This window comes from Dipteris shenzhenensis, chromosome 8 (assembly GCF_047967505.1).
Source record: "Dipteris shenzhenensis isolate YYH24624 ecotype China chromosome 8, Dip_SZ_1.0, whole genome shotgun sequence".
Lineage (NCBI taxonomy): Eukaryota > Viridiplantae > Streptophyta > Polypodiopsida > Gleicheniales > Dipteridaceae > Dipteris > Dipteris shenzhenensis.
This window is the reverse complement of record NC_141603.1, coordinates 5,337,904-5,350,530: the sequence shown is the minus strand read 5'-3', so window position 1 is coordinate 5,350,530 and position 12,627 is coordinate 5,337,904. Positions and strand designations below refer to the sequence as shown.

At 44.5% G+C, this 12,627-nt stretch overlaps 1 protein-coding gene across 1 annotated transcript; it reads left to right on the top strand.

Moving 5' to 3' along the window:
• The first annotated feature begins 346 nt into the window (after nucleotides 1-346).
• On the top strand, nucleotides 347-12,083 carry LOC147899010 (protein CORTICAL MICROTUBULE DISORDERING 3-like). The gene is made up of 4 exons (XM_087378475.1): nucleotides 347-1,823; nucleotides 2,011-2,247; nucleotides 2,425-2,516; nucleotides 11,055-12,083. Exons 1-4 carry the CDS (start codon nucleotides 525-527, stop codon nucleotides 12,073-12,075), a joined length of 2,649 nt encoding a protein of 882 aa, XP_087234601.1. The 5' UTR covers nucleotides 347-524; the 3' UTR covers nucleotides 12,076-12,083.
• The last annotated feature ends 544 nt before the right edge of the window (nucleotides 12,084-12,627 follow it).

Sequence of the window (12,627 nt, the reverse complement as noted above, 5' to 3'; positions counted from 1 at the left end):
CACGAGCGGTGCTCACTATTGAGCATGTCAATCTTTTAAAACGATGAAGCTGGTGTCCATTAGGTCTTGCCAGCTTTAAAGGGCACATGGAGATGACATTAGAGGGCGAAAGGTAATATATTGGAAGGCAAAATCGAGGAATGTCTTGGGGATTTTTAAACAATTACAATTTTCTCGGGGACAAAAGGGCGGGCCGGCCAGGCGAACTTTTAAAAAACGACCGGAACTATCCGGTGGCACAAGGAGAAAACCGGCAGGGCCAGTGACGAGATACGTATGTAATGTAGTATATGATGCTTGAATGAATGCTCGTTCAAACATCTTGTGTCTCGCACATTTCCCTCGCTGCTCTCTCGACTCTGGACTCTGCATTGCCTTCTCCATCGTGAGGAGATGCATTCTGCTCGCAGCTTTCTCTTTGAATCACGTCATGGCTATCTTAGCCTGTGGATCCTCTGATGACAATTTACTCAGTCCAACGCATCGCACTCTCCAAGTGCTAGAAGATTCGCTTTAGGCCAGAAATGGCTTCCCTGCAGCCTGGGATGCTATTGAAGCTGCTGGACCATATCAATTCCAACGCCAAGGTGGTTGGAGAACACCGTTCCGTGCTTTTGCAAGTGATTGGAATCGTGCCTGCTTTGACGGGGAGGGAGCTCTGGCCCAAGCAGGGGTTCTACATCAGAGTTTCCGACTCTTCTCATGCGACGTATGTCTCACTCGCAGATGAGGATAACGATCTAATCTTGAGCGACAAGCTGCAGCTCGGGCAGTTCATCTACGTGGAGAGGCTCGAATCGGGAACACCTCTACCTCGCCTGGTGGGGATCAAGCCCGTATTGGGACGGCATGCATGCGTCGGGAACCCGGTCAGGATTGTGCAGAATGCATTTGTTATGAAATCTGTATCCAATGCTGCGGTGAGCGCCCTGTTCGATCGATGTTCAACGAAGAGCAGCCATTGTTCATACGAAAAGGAAAGCGGTGAGTCACGATTCGGCGAAAACACTGTATCGCCCCCTCCGGAAACAATTCCGTTGCGAAGATCGTTGGACCGTCCCATTTTGAATGGCTCCGATCGTTGTGCTTCCAAAATTTCCAACACATTAGCTCGTAGACGTGCCAGTTCAATTCCGGAAAATGCTGCAGGCAAACGCGATGGGAGATCAAAGCCCAGTAAGACCTCATCCGAGAATCATAGACGACATGAGTCTAACAGTATTAAGACCGCTGGGAAAATGCTGGAACCAAAAGAATTCAGTAGAGAAAGTCCCGTTTCTGATCCAAGGCCTCGTCGCACTGCTTTGAAGGTGCATTCTCCTTGCAATGTGATTCATCCTGATGATAATTTTCCTCGGCGCAAATCTCCCGCTTCCGACAAGGCGTCGTTGAAGAAAGCAGTGGCGAGCAGTAACAACGAGAGGAAGTTCCATGGCAGAGAGCTTCCCGTCAAATACGCCCCGGAACGAGAAGTTTTTTCTACCATCGTTTCCTCCCGGTACAGGCAAACCTCTCCTTCTGGCAAAATCAAAAAGTTGCCCCCAAGTGGAAAGAGTGGGCAAAGTCCTGTTAGCAAAAGATCTCTAAGCACAGGCAGGATGGCGACCCCTCGTACATCGTCAGATGATGCTGGAAGGCGCAATTCTTCGATCTACTTCCCTAGCTCTAGCTCCCGGGTGGCAGATTCGTGTGCCGTTAGCTCACGGAAAAGCTGGGATCGTGTGCCCATCGCATTTAGAGCTTGCCCGCGAAGGAACTCGGACGAATTGCCTAAGAAAGAAGCAAAATCTTCCATAAATTCGAAGGGTACTTCACGCTCAACGGTTTGTTTTCTTCCCGGAAACCGAACCTGGATCCAATTCGGATTTTCCATGCAAACATGCCCTTTGGAGATTTGTTGACAACAAGCCGCTCAATTTTCTGGTCGTTCGTTTTGCAGCGGAATCCCCTCTTTCGAATTTGCTTTCCATAAATGATGATAGTTAATTCTTTTGCGTTTTGTGGCCCCAGAATATCGAATCCAGGAAGCCGACCACGACAACCGGACAACTTGGGATGCCGCAATCGATTGAACCGCATAAAATCGAAGCAAGGAAGGCGTTGGAAAAAGACAAATCCTTAGCTCCTCATGTTGAGGCTTATCCAGCTGCTGCAAATCCAGGAAGCCCTATTATACACGATACGAGATGGACCGACGGCAGTGTACCTTGGGACTCGATTTCTTCAGCCTTGGCCGGGTTTGCCAAGGTGAATATCTGGGCAATGGGCAGCTTCTATCGGAGCTTTTATATGATATCAAAGGAATCATGGTTTTTTTTTGAAAATGTGTGTCCGCCATTCCTCAAAATACGAAAGTTTGGGACCATCGTGTGACAGTTTAATAATCGTCGTCATAGTAATTCACTTGAGTTGTGCTTTCAACAGGAGGCAATGGAATTGAAGAAATCAGCTTCATTGGCCGCAGCACAAGCTTTGCAAGAGGCTTCAGCAGCAGAGAGCGTTATCAGAAACGTGAGGCAAGTTTTCGCAGCTCGTCCGAGTTCTCTTTCATCAATGGTGCCGTGCGAAGGAAAGTTCTCATATTACGATATGCTCCTGGCATGCACAGTTAATCAGAGTAGATGCAAGCGATTTATGAGTTGTGATAGCACAGGTCATTCAGGAAAGTCGAGCGGCGGGATGAAACTCCAGGAGACGTCGTCCTTTGTTTAGGTTTTCAAGGACAAAATCCTTCCTCTGCGGATGTGAAGTTATTAGTTACTAGTTCGGAATGGGTTCTTTAAAGGGTTGGATCCATCTTCTTCCATCTCCATGACCTATAATATGGGGATCGGCATATGAGATTCAAATGAAGTTTGCATCGGAGTTTTTGTGCAATGGTAGAGGAATCTGCTTGCAAGCTACCAGAGCTCCAACGTAACGCTTCTTACCTGCGATCACAGCCATACCGCTTAGCCTGTAAACGTGCTGCTCTTGTCAAAGCTCTGATTTTCTCCTGTGTCGCAAGAACAAAATCGCTAAAGAGCCGCAGCAGCAACAAGGTAGACTGCATGTGCGCAGCGCTTCAGAGCGCACATCACTGCAATGAAGAGACACACTGTGGACTTAAGATTGAATACAACGTGAATTCTTGAATTACATGTGGTGGAAGTGAGCCTTCAGGGGCACCAAAATTGATGGGGTTAGATATTAATGTGACCATAATCGTACATGTTTAGGAGAAACTGTTGGAGACTGCCTTTCTGCACTGTGATGCCCCCTCACGGAAGTAACTCAAGGGGGTCATAGCACAAAATATATTTTATTGGTCGATGATAACATAGATCGTTGTTGGGATCGAGAGAGAGAGAAAGAGAGAGAGAGAGAGAGAGAGAGAGAGAGAGAGAGGCTGAGTACCAAGGAAAGAAATGACCATGGCTAAGCTACTGCAGGACCAAGCTTGCCCGTGCTATCTGCTGAGTGGAAGTGGGAAGAGAGTTTACCCCATCTTTTGCACAAGGAGCACTGGGAAGGCAAAGGGGGAGAAGTGCTATGAGAAATAAAATTCTCAAGCAACTCCCATACTTGTCCTGCCAGTTCCTCCCGTTCCACTTTAGAGAGACAGTATGGAACCTTGTTTATGGGCTTACTTCCAGGCTCCAAAACTATGGCATGATGAACATCCCTCTTTGTAGGTAACTGACATGGCATATCAGCAAAATCTGAGAGCAACTGCTGCATTTCCATATCCTTCACTTGGGGATTTGCTTCTCGTTTGAGTCACTATCACATTCAATGCCTAAATTGCACTTTCTATCTTGAGCTCTTGGACCAATTGCCTTGCTGAAATGATCTGGATTTTTGGGGCTTTTCAAACCCTGCAATACCACTCCATTATGTGCAAAGTGGAGAGTCACGGAATTCAAGTCAATACTCAAATTTCCAAGGAATTTCATCCAATCACATCCCAAGACAACGTTCGTCGACCCGTGTCCAATGCAAAGAGGTCACCTGCAAAATCATAATCATGAGAGATGGATTCTCGCATCCTGCAACATAGTCTGCTAATCATGCATTGTACATTAGCAACCTCAACTCTCAGCCCATGGTCTATTTTGGTGGCAATGAGCCCCACTCTCTACAAGATCCTGGTGTTAATGAAACTGTGTATGCTTCCGTTGGCCACATGCATATGAACAGTCGTGCCTTAATATCACCTTTCAACCTGAGTGTCTCAGCACTCCTCACACCATCAATGCATCAAAAGATATTGAATAAAGTACCGGCTCAGCATCCCAATATTGCTCCTCCTCATCCACAGGGGCACTCCCATCAGCATCATTGTGTGCATGGAATGGTAGAGCAACACGATGCTCAACGAAAGCGACTCTAGAAGTATGACAAGGAGTAACTCTTTTGGGCTGAATCCTATGTATGTCACGGGTGTGCTCTCCAAGTTGAGTAGTACTGCCTGGATCAAAAGGAAACTCAGAACCATCCCAACTCCGGCATTTGGAGTTTTTCTTGATTTGTGTGCTCCATCTCTCTCCTTGTGAGTCATGCAAGTATCTCAGAAGCATCCACTAACTCATCATCAGAGAGCTCGACGAGAATGGTGAATTTGGCTGTCCCAGTATTTTGCATTTCGCATACCTCCTTGTATTCGGGAGTCCATTTCTTGCGACACTTGCAGTACCCTCTTCCTGCTGTCCATGATGGCTCAAGTATATTGTTTACTATTTGAACTTTTTGCTACAACATTTTGCTTCCCTCCTGGTTTTGCATCGGGGTGCTTATAAGGCCTTGCAAACAGCATTTTGCTGTGAAAATGTGGCTGCTACAGTCTTCTGGTCATGCCACTCAAGCATTTTGGGTTTCTTTTCAGCTTCAAACGCGGTCTCGTGTGTGCTGCCTGTAGCTTGCTTGTACCCGTTGGCATACTATGGTTCGAATACCTCCGCGAGCTTGGTAGCTTGCTCAATGTTTTGGGGATTGTGAGCCCTCACATCAAAGGTGAAGGAGGGATGCAAACTCTGAATAAAAAGCAGCAACTCTCCCTTCTTAGATATGTCATGCACAAAAAGGGAAAGTCTTAGAATCGCTGCAAATACTCTTGGACTGTGCCCATCTGAGATATTGCTTAAATTTCTGCCAAGTACTGCCCTAGCACCAAATATAGTGGCCATCAGCTTTTTAAACTCTAACATGTGGTCGCCCTTATCGAGAGTCCGTCATGTACTGCCACCAAGCATGAGCATAATCCTGTAAATGCATCGCGGCAAGTATATTACACTCCTCATAATGTTTGGGATAGAAGCACAAGTAATCTTCCAGCTTTGTGAGCCATTCCTCCATCTCATTAGGAGTGCTGTGTGTCACCTTTAAACTTGTGTACTGTTGTCACCTGTGAGCTTATACTTGACATCTTTTGCGGCATAATTCTTGCTTTTACGACCCCCAAATTTACTGGCATCATCATGCTTAAGATTCACGCAATGATGGAATAGCATCTCGTCACGGATGTCTAGATGTAAGGCACGACAATAGCGCAACGCCTCAGCCATGATATCATCCTGGGCTGCTGTTTGTAGCCAACATTCTGCTGAAATGTAGAGCCACAAGTCTGATGCATGGGTTGTGCAAGGCTATAAGTACTCATCGGCGGCACAACAGAGCATGAATCCCAGGCTGTGTATTCTTGCTGAATGCATCTCTTGGCAAGGACTGCATACTAAAGGTTGAGAAGAGGATTGGCCTCTCTCCCACTGTTGTCACGGAGTGTCATGGGATCCCAAAACAACAAGCTGATGTGGTAAAAGGACCAACTGTGCTCGTGCGAGCACTCCGATGGTAGACCAGTGGATCGGCCCCAGATAGATGGCTCCATTTGCAAATGTAGAGAGTTGCAAAGTGTAGGATGGCCTCCAGGCCAACAAGAGGGTTCTCGGAGGTGCAAAGAATGTGTCCTCGACCCAAGACAATTCCCGTACTATGGAGCAGACTGCTCACGCTGAAATGGTCTGACAGGCTGAAATTCAGCGGTGCATTGAGCATTTACCATTAATCCCCCCTGTGGTATGGGGAATACATCTTGGCTGTTCGACTGATCCCCATGCTAGGGTATAGGTTGCTTGCCTTTGTTTGGTAAGGCATTTGCCGCACCTTGGTTGAGTTGCTTGCCAATCTGTTGAGAAATCTGTTGATCAATTTGTTGCCCTGATTGTAGAAGTGTACCATGAAGCATTGAGGAGGATGTCTCAAGAATCTGTGCTTGCATATCCAGACATGTAGGAGTACGGGGTGAGTGGTACAAGAGACGAGCCTAGTAAAAACATCTGTGCCATTAGTGGGTGCACCCATTGTGGAAGGCACTTGCTCATGTTAACTAGCCTCTAATAGTGGATCATTGCGAGGTAGTGACTCCTCAATATGAGGTGCATGCTTAGGTGCCATTGTGAATTATCAACGGGAGAGTAGAAGTCCGAATGTGGCTAGGTTCTTGCAAGAAAGTCCCAATGTGGTAGATACGGCTGCCCCCATAAGAAGCAAGTACGATTGTGGTGCAATGAAAGGGAGTAGACTTAATGAAACAGATGATAAAATTTGCTATAATAAGCACCTAATATTGTGGATAGAATTTGATAGAGATGCTTGAGAGGAAAGTTGTTAAAGAAGCTTTGAATTTGTCTCCAATTGGGATCTCGGGGAGTGGGAGTGGATTGATGAAGGGCATCGAGAGAAGAGCCTTCCTTTCTTTTGTTGCACCGTTAGTAATGCCAGGGGATTCCAGCTGAGCTGCAGAGGTTGGAGGCCCTCTAGAGCATCCCATTGGGAGAGTTATGAGATTTCAATTGACATATAGAAGAACTTCTGGAGGAGACTATGGAAGTCCCGCATGATTAGAAAGATCACTCTATTTGTTTGGCTTTCTATTCATGGTGGGATTGCAATGGCCCTGTGGAGATCCATGTTCGGATCCGACCGTACTTGTCCTCACTGCCTTTCTGCTGTAGAGTCAATTTAGCATTGCTAATGGGATTGTAGATAGGCCATGATTTTTTGGAAGGGGATAGCTAGGATTTTCAGTACTATTATTCGTCGCCCAATTGCTTGGTTCTCTCTCTCGGGGTCCCAGGTCTTCTATGAGAGACATGACTAAGCTCTTCTTTAGCCTCGTCCAAAGTTGTTCAAGCTTCTTCTCTGGCTCCTCTTCAGCCAGTTGCAGTTTCCCTTGTTAAAAAGACTCCCAGCACAAGAATAGGTAATGGCTGCAACCAACTGGTTATTTACTGTCTACTTTATTTTGATGGCATGACAAACATTCAGCAACACGTTTGACTAGAACGTCCCTTGCAGGTGTACTTTTAGTTCATCGTTGCACTTTTGGATTGGGCTGCCAAGGAGTTTGGGTGAACCCGAAAATGAGAAAACTCTCAAGTTGGGAGTCTTGTCCGTCACGTAGATTCAGTGCAGTGGTATATCCCTTTCGGCGATCTCACTTGTAATTAGGATTGGCTAGCGTGTCAAGTGACGTTGGGTTGTAGCACATTGTTTTGTGGGTTTTAGAAGAGAGCCGTTGGTAGAACATGCCTGTCCAACGAACTTATTGTCAGATTCACCTGTCTGCGTTGGCGTTAGCACGGTTGCAATAATTCAGGGTGAAGGGAAGGGTGAAAAGCAAAGGTGCCAGAAGCGGAGCTTTGATACCAATGTTGAAAAGGGGTAGGGACAGATTAGAGAAAGGGGATAGAATGAGTGTAAGGGAGAGAGATGGGTAGCAGAGAGAGAGGAACATTTGTGTGTGTGTGTGTGTGTGTGAGAGAGAGAGAGAGAGAGAGAGAGAGAGAGAGAGAGAGAGAATAGGAGGAGGGAGCAGGGAGAGTAGGATAGGATTAGATGTCACAGCCAAAAGTCCTAATAAATGTTGCTCGAATATCATTCCTGCTAATGCTCATAAAATGATGATGAAAGCTCAATTTGCAGTCTCCCTTATTAAAGTCCCATACCCTTGAGCTAGTCGTAATGATGTCACTGAGACAACATATGAATCTCTTTCCTATATGAACTTTGTGTGATGGACTTAATACAAAAGATCCATAACTACTTGAAGGCTTATCGAAAAGGCTATAACAAGTAGTCCTCCCAGAAGCAATAGAGAGTTTTAGGTGAGAACAAATAACTGGGAGGGCTCTCTTCCAGGTGCAAATACAAGGGTAGCCAATTGGCCAAGAGCAGGAGTCAGGAAACATCACAATGGGGAAGAATTTTCTCATTGCTAGATCACCATGGATTAGGGAAGCAACTCCCCATGGCCATACCATTGCTTAGAAGGGAGAGCCTTGGATTGGGAACAGTTATGGCTAAGTCCAACAACTCTTTTTATTGGATCCCTACTAGCCTTGCCTCTTGAGAGTTGAGAAGGTAGCCCAAGGACTTTACAAAGAAGAGAAACAAAAAAGGGCTACTGGGCATCCTTGTTAGGGTGAGCATGAGAGAGGGTAGCCTCCCTATTTTGGCTTGCTATCAAGATCAAGCTAGAGCTGCTTGTATAAGGGTAGTACCTCCTCTAATCCATCAAAGTGAGGAAAACCCAGTCCCCTTGTGATGCCCTCCAAGAAAATCCAATCTACCCTTTGTAAGCCTTCTCAAATGAGAGAGAGGTGACCTCTTCTATTTGGCCGGCCTTATTTGGCTTGCTATCAAGATCAAGCTAGAGCTGCTTGTATGAAGGCTAATAACTCCTTTGATCGATCAAGGTGAGGAAAACCTAGCTTTGTTATTGTCCCCTCCAAAATCCAATGCACCCTTTGTAAGCCTTTTCGAAATCCAATTGTAGGATCATCAGACGTTGAAACTCCAGACAAGCCCGATCTATGGCCTCCCAAAAAGTGAAGATATTGTTGAGGACGCTTCCCTCTTGGATAAGCTTGTCTGTGTATCAGCAAGCTTTCACCCATAGCTTCATATAACAAAGCTATACAATAAAAACATGAGTAAGTTATGGAAAAGTTGTGTAAAGAAGCAGAGTATCTATAACAATTTTTTGTAAGAGAAAATAATGAATGCTTGATTCACAATATTGTATGCAAAGGAGTTGAATAAAGAAGCCATGAAGATGTGGCTTGGTATCAATGGGGGCCTGATGTTGTAGTGCATTGTGGTAGAAGAGAAAGAGCTTCTCGCTTTCAAAGACATGTTGAAGAATATTCATGGTGCTTTCACAAGGGCAAAAACCTTTAGTTTTAAAAGCTTTACATGCCGAAGAGCATTCACGAGTAGCACCTTTGCATATAAGTAAGTCAAAGTGGTGTTAAGGTGTTGTTCAAGGTACCCTTGACAGTTGCTGATTCGTAATTGTCACTGAGAGCACTAAGAGTGAAAGCCTGATGGAGCATAATGATTTTGCACTTGTGTGCTCTGTCCATGCAGAAATCTTGTAGCTTGTTACAAAATGGATTCCAACCACATGCTTGTTGGAGCTTCCGTTGTGATCTTTTGGTATGTTCTGTCAAAGCCTCTTAAACCTCTGATTGAGCAGAATGATTCTGCACTTATGGTGGGATTATAAGAAAGATCCTTCTGTCCAATGATTTCTCCTTTATATTTTTCTTCAGACCTGGAGGGTAAGAACTTGATGTTGTAATTTAAGGCCTATTCTTGTTCATGTAATTTCAAATTGTAGGAGTAACAGCAAACGGTTAGTCACCTCAGAGGACGTGTAGGGAGGATCCTCCAGATTGATGCAGCGCTTCCCCTTGATTGGGTGGATACAGATGACAGGCCCGTCGTTTGCTTTGTGTGGATGGGGGCTTTCTCGAGGGCAGACATTCCTCTTCAGGTTATAGCTTTTTTGGGAGCTCACGAGGATGCCTTGGTTGTTGATGTACAGGCAGGTGGTAGGCTGGGTATTTCTTCAAAGGATATTCTTTTGGGCATGCCGTTTCAGCCTGTCAAGATCATAGACTTTTTGGATCAGGGCAAGGACTCTGCATGGCATATTGATCCGAGCCCTTGTCTCTCTTTTGGGTTCTTGGAGGTTGTGGCTCTTTGGAAGAGTCTCGATAAAGTTTCTATAAACCAGTACATGCTGATGGGGATACTGCCTAGGAGATACTGGCTACCATCACTGCTTGGTAGTTTTGGAGGGTTAGATGCACAGAGGCCTTAGACGGATCTCAAGTCCATCCCTCGCACACCTTGGCTAGTATTTGGGTTGACACCGTTCACACACTGATGGCCAATTGGTCGAGCATGCAGACTTCTTCCCGGGCAGACTCAGCCAAGAGGGTTATATTCCTTTGGGAATGGAGGGGTTCCCCCTTTTTCTTAGAGACTACAGCAGGGTTGAGGTGGCACTTTCAGCCTCAACCTTGGTCTCTTTCAAGCTCATTTTGAGTTTTCTGTTCCCTGTTTCAGGGGGTTTCCTCATGCACAGCATGATGTATTTTCGCTTTGAGCTTGCTCATGTGGGTATTCTTCATATTTAATAGAAGTCTTTTTCATGAAAAAAATAAAAATTGTACGAGTAATGTTTGCTATAATGAGTGTCTATGTATGACTTTGTGGTGGTATTCCTTCTACCATACAACCTAAAACATTTGCTGTTATTGAATTTTAAAGTCTTTTTACTTTTATTTGCATGCATAGTTTTGAACGAAGGGCTCTCTAGTATTTGTAGTTGTCAAGCATGCCATGGACAAGCTGGCCAAAGCGTTAAGCATAGCTTGGACATTAACATTACTCACTTGTAATTTTGTTCTAAACCTCTAATTGGAATTTCCATTGTGGTCCACATTTCCCTTTTCCATTATAAATGCCAGGGAGCTTTAAAATTGTTGCATATTTTCCTGATTTCCTGGACTGCTGAATAGCATTTTATGGGATGTCATGTAAACAGTCTAAACATGGTTTTCTTTATAGATCTGTCTATTTTTGAGTCAAATGTTATAATAAAGAATGGCATTGGTTGTCATAGGGAATGCCATTGATATACTTTTGAAGCTCACAGTTACGAGAGAGTACTTGTCCTACAATCAATGCTCAAACTTCTTGGATGAAATAATTGCATTGTGCAGTGTGTATGCAGAAATGTGCTCCTTGGCAAGGTCTGAACATCCTCAAGATTGCATGGAAAAATACTTTGGGTTTTGCAGTTCTCTTCAACAAGCCACATCTTTTTCAGATGCTTTGGTTAAAAGCTATGAACAAGATATGAATCCTATGTGGCCAGCTTGCTCTGGCAAGCTGGATGAAGCACAACAGATTTCTGCTGAAAGATTGAGAAGTGCAGCCTCTTGGATTGCTGCAGCATTATCAACCGACCTCGTACCAATCCCAGCGGTGGAGCAGCCTCTTATAACAACTAATACAGCATCCTCAATGAAAAGTCAGCATAGGCATATCTCTTTAGTTAACAGCCGATCAAAGCAAGCTCCTGGGCCAACCAGCAGCTCACAAATCTGTCCTCTGAGAGGATGTCCGTCTCCATCTCCCAAAAGTTCTTTAAGGAAACCTTTACCAACTAAAGTCCATGGAATCGTGGCTACACCTTCGCTGACTTCACAGAATGCACAAAGGCGAATGGCTGAGCATGTTAGGTTGCTTTCTCCTAAAAAATCTACAGTGGTTGTGACAATCCCAAGTATGGGTCCACATTCTGCAAAGACTGCCATTGAGATTGGCAGTGAGTTTTCTCCAGTTTTACCCATTGAAGGAAGCAATGTCGGACATGACTGGGTAAAGGGAGATAGAGTGCAAGACATAGCAGCTTTAGCAAGGCAGCTCCAAGATGAGTCTCAGGCTTGGTTTTTCAAGTACATGGAAGAGGCCTTAGATTGTGGGTTCCAGTTCACGATAAATGGTTCTAAAGAAGTTTCTGGAACCATTAGAAATGCACAAAAGAATAGTTGCCAATTCGCATATGCTTTTCCTCAATTGAAACAAGTGAATGATTGGATAAAGCAGCTAGAATCCAAAAAATCTGAAATTTTGGATTCTAAAATGCTGGACGTTTTGGAGAGGCTTAAAAAAAGGATATGTGAAATTTTGCTTCAGCATGTGGAGTGTGCTGCCACTACACACAGGAAATCGATTTAATAATACAAATGGAGTAGGAAATCCAGTGTTTACATCTTTTGTTTGCACATGAATTATTATATATAGTGATTTAGGTTGCAGAAGTCCTATTGCATTTATATGTTATCGGAAAAGTCTCAACGGACCTGAAATTGGGTTATGATATGTTGCTTGCAGACTACTGCTTGCTGAGGCCTCGTGAGCTGACTTTCAATTTCAATACCATAAAATGAAGAATAACTAGTGTTACTTTGCATCAATTTGAGAATGTTTTTTAGTTTTGTAAGCGTGTCATGACGTTTGGTCACTTGGAAGCTTTGCATTGGTCATGTGTCTCATGCAAAAGTGCACCTGCTCTCTAAAACTATATGTACTAGTTCACTCCTCTTCTGCCCTATTTGTAAGCACAAGAAAGAAGTGAGGCTATAGCAAACACTCATATTATGCACTGTCCTTAATTGATAACAGTGGATCTACTCAATATACTACACTCATCTCAGCTCTTCATGCTCATAAACAGCAAAGAAGTGAGCGTTTAAGATAAAAATGATGAATTATAACTCTCTCAAAAAT

What these genes read in the sequence shown, in the direction of transcription:
- LOC147899010 (XM_087378475.1), top strand. Translation starts at nt 525, where the DNA reads ATGGCTTCCCTGCAGCCTGGGATGCTATTGAAGCTGCTGGACCATATC. An exon ending in CCTTGGCCGGGTTTGCCAAG is followed by an intron (nt 2,248 to 2,424) that starts GTGAATATCTGG and finishes TGCTTTCAACAG; the next exon opens with GAGGCAATGGAATTGAAGAA. An exon ending in AGCGTTATCAGAAACGTGAG is followed by an intron (nt 2,517 to 11,054) that starts GCAAGTTTTCGC and finishes TGCATTGTGCAG; the next exon opens with TGTGTATGCAGAAATGTGCT.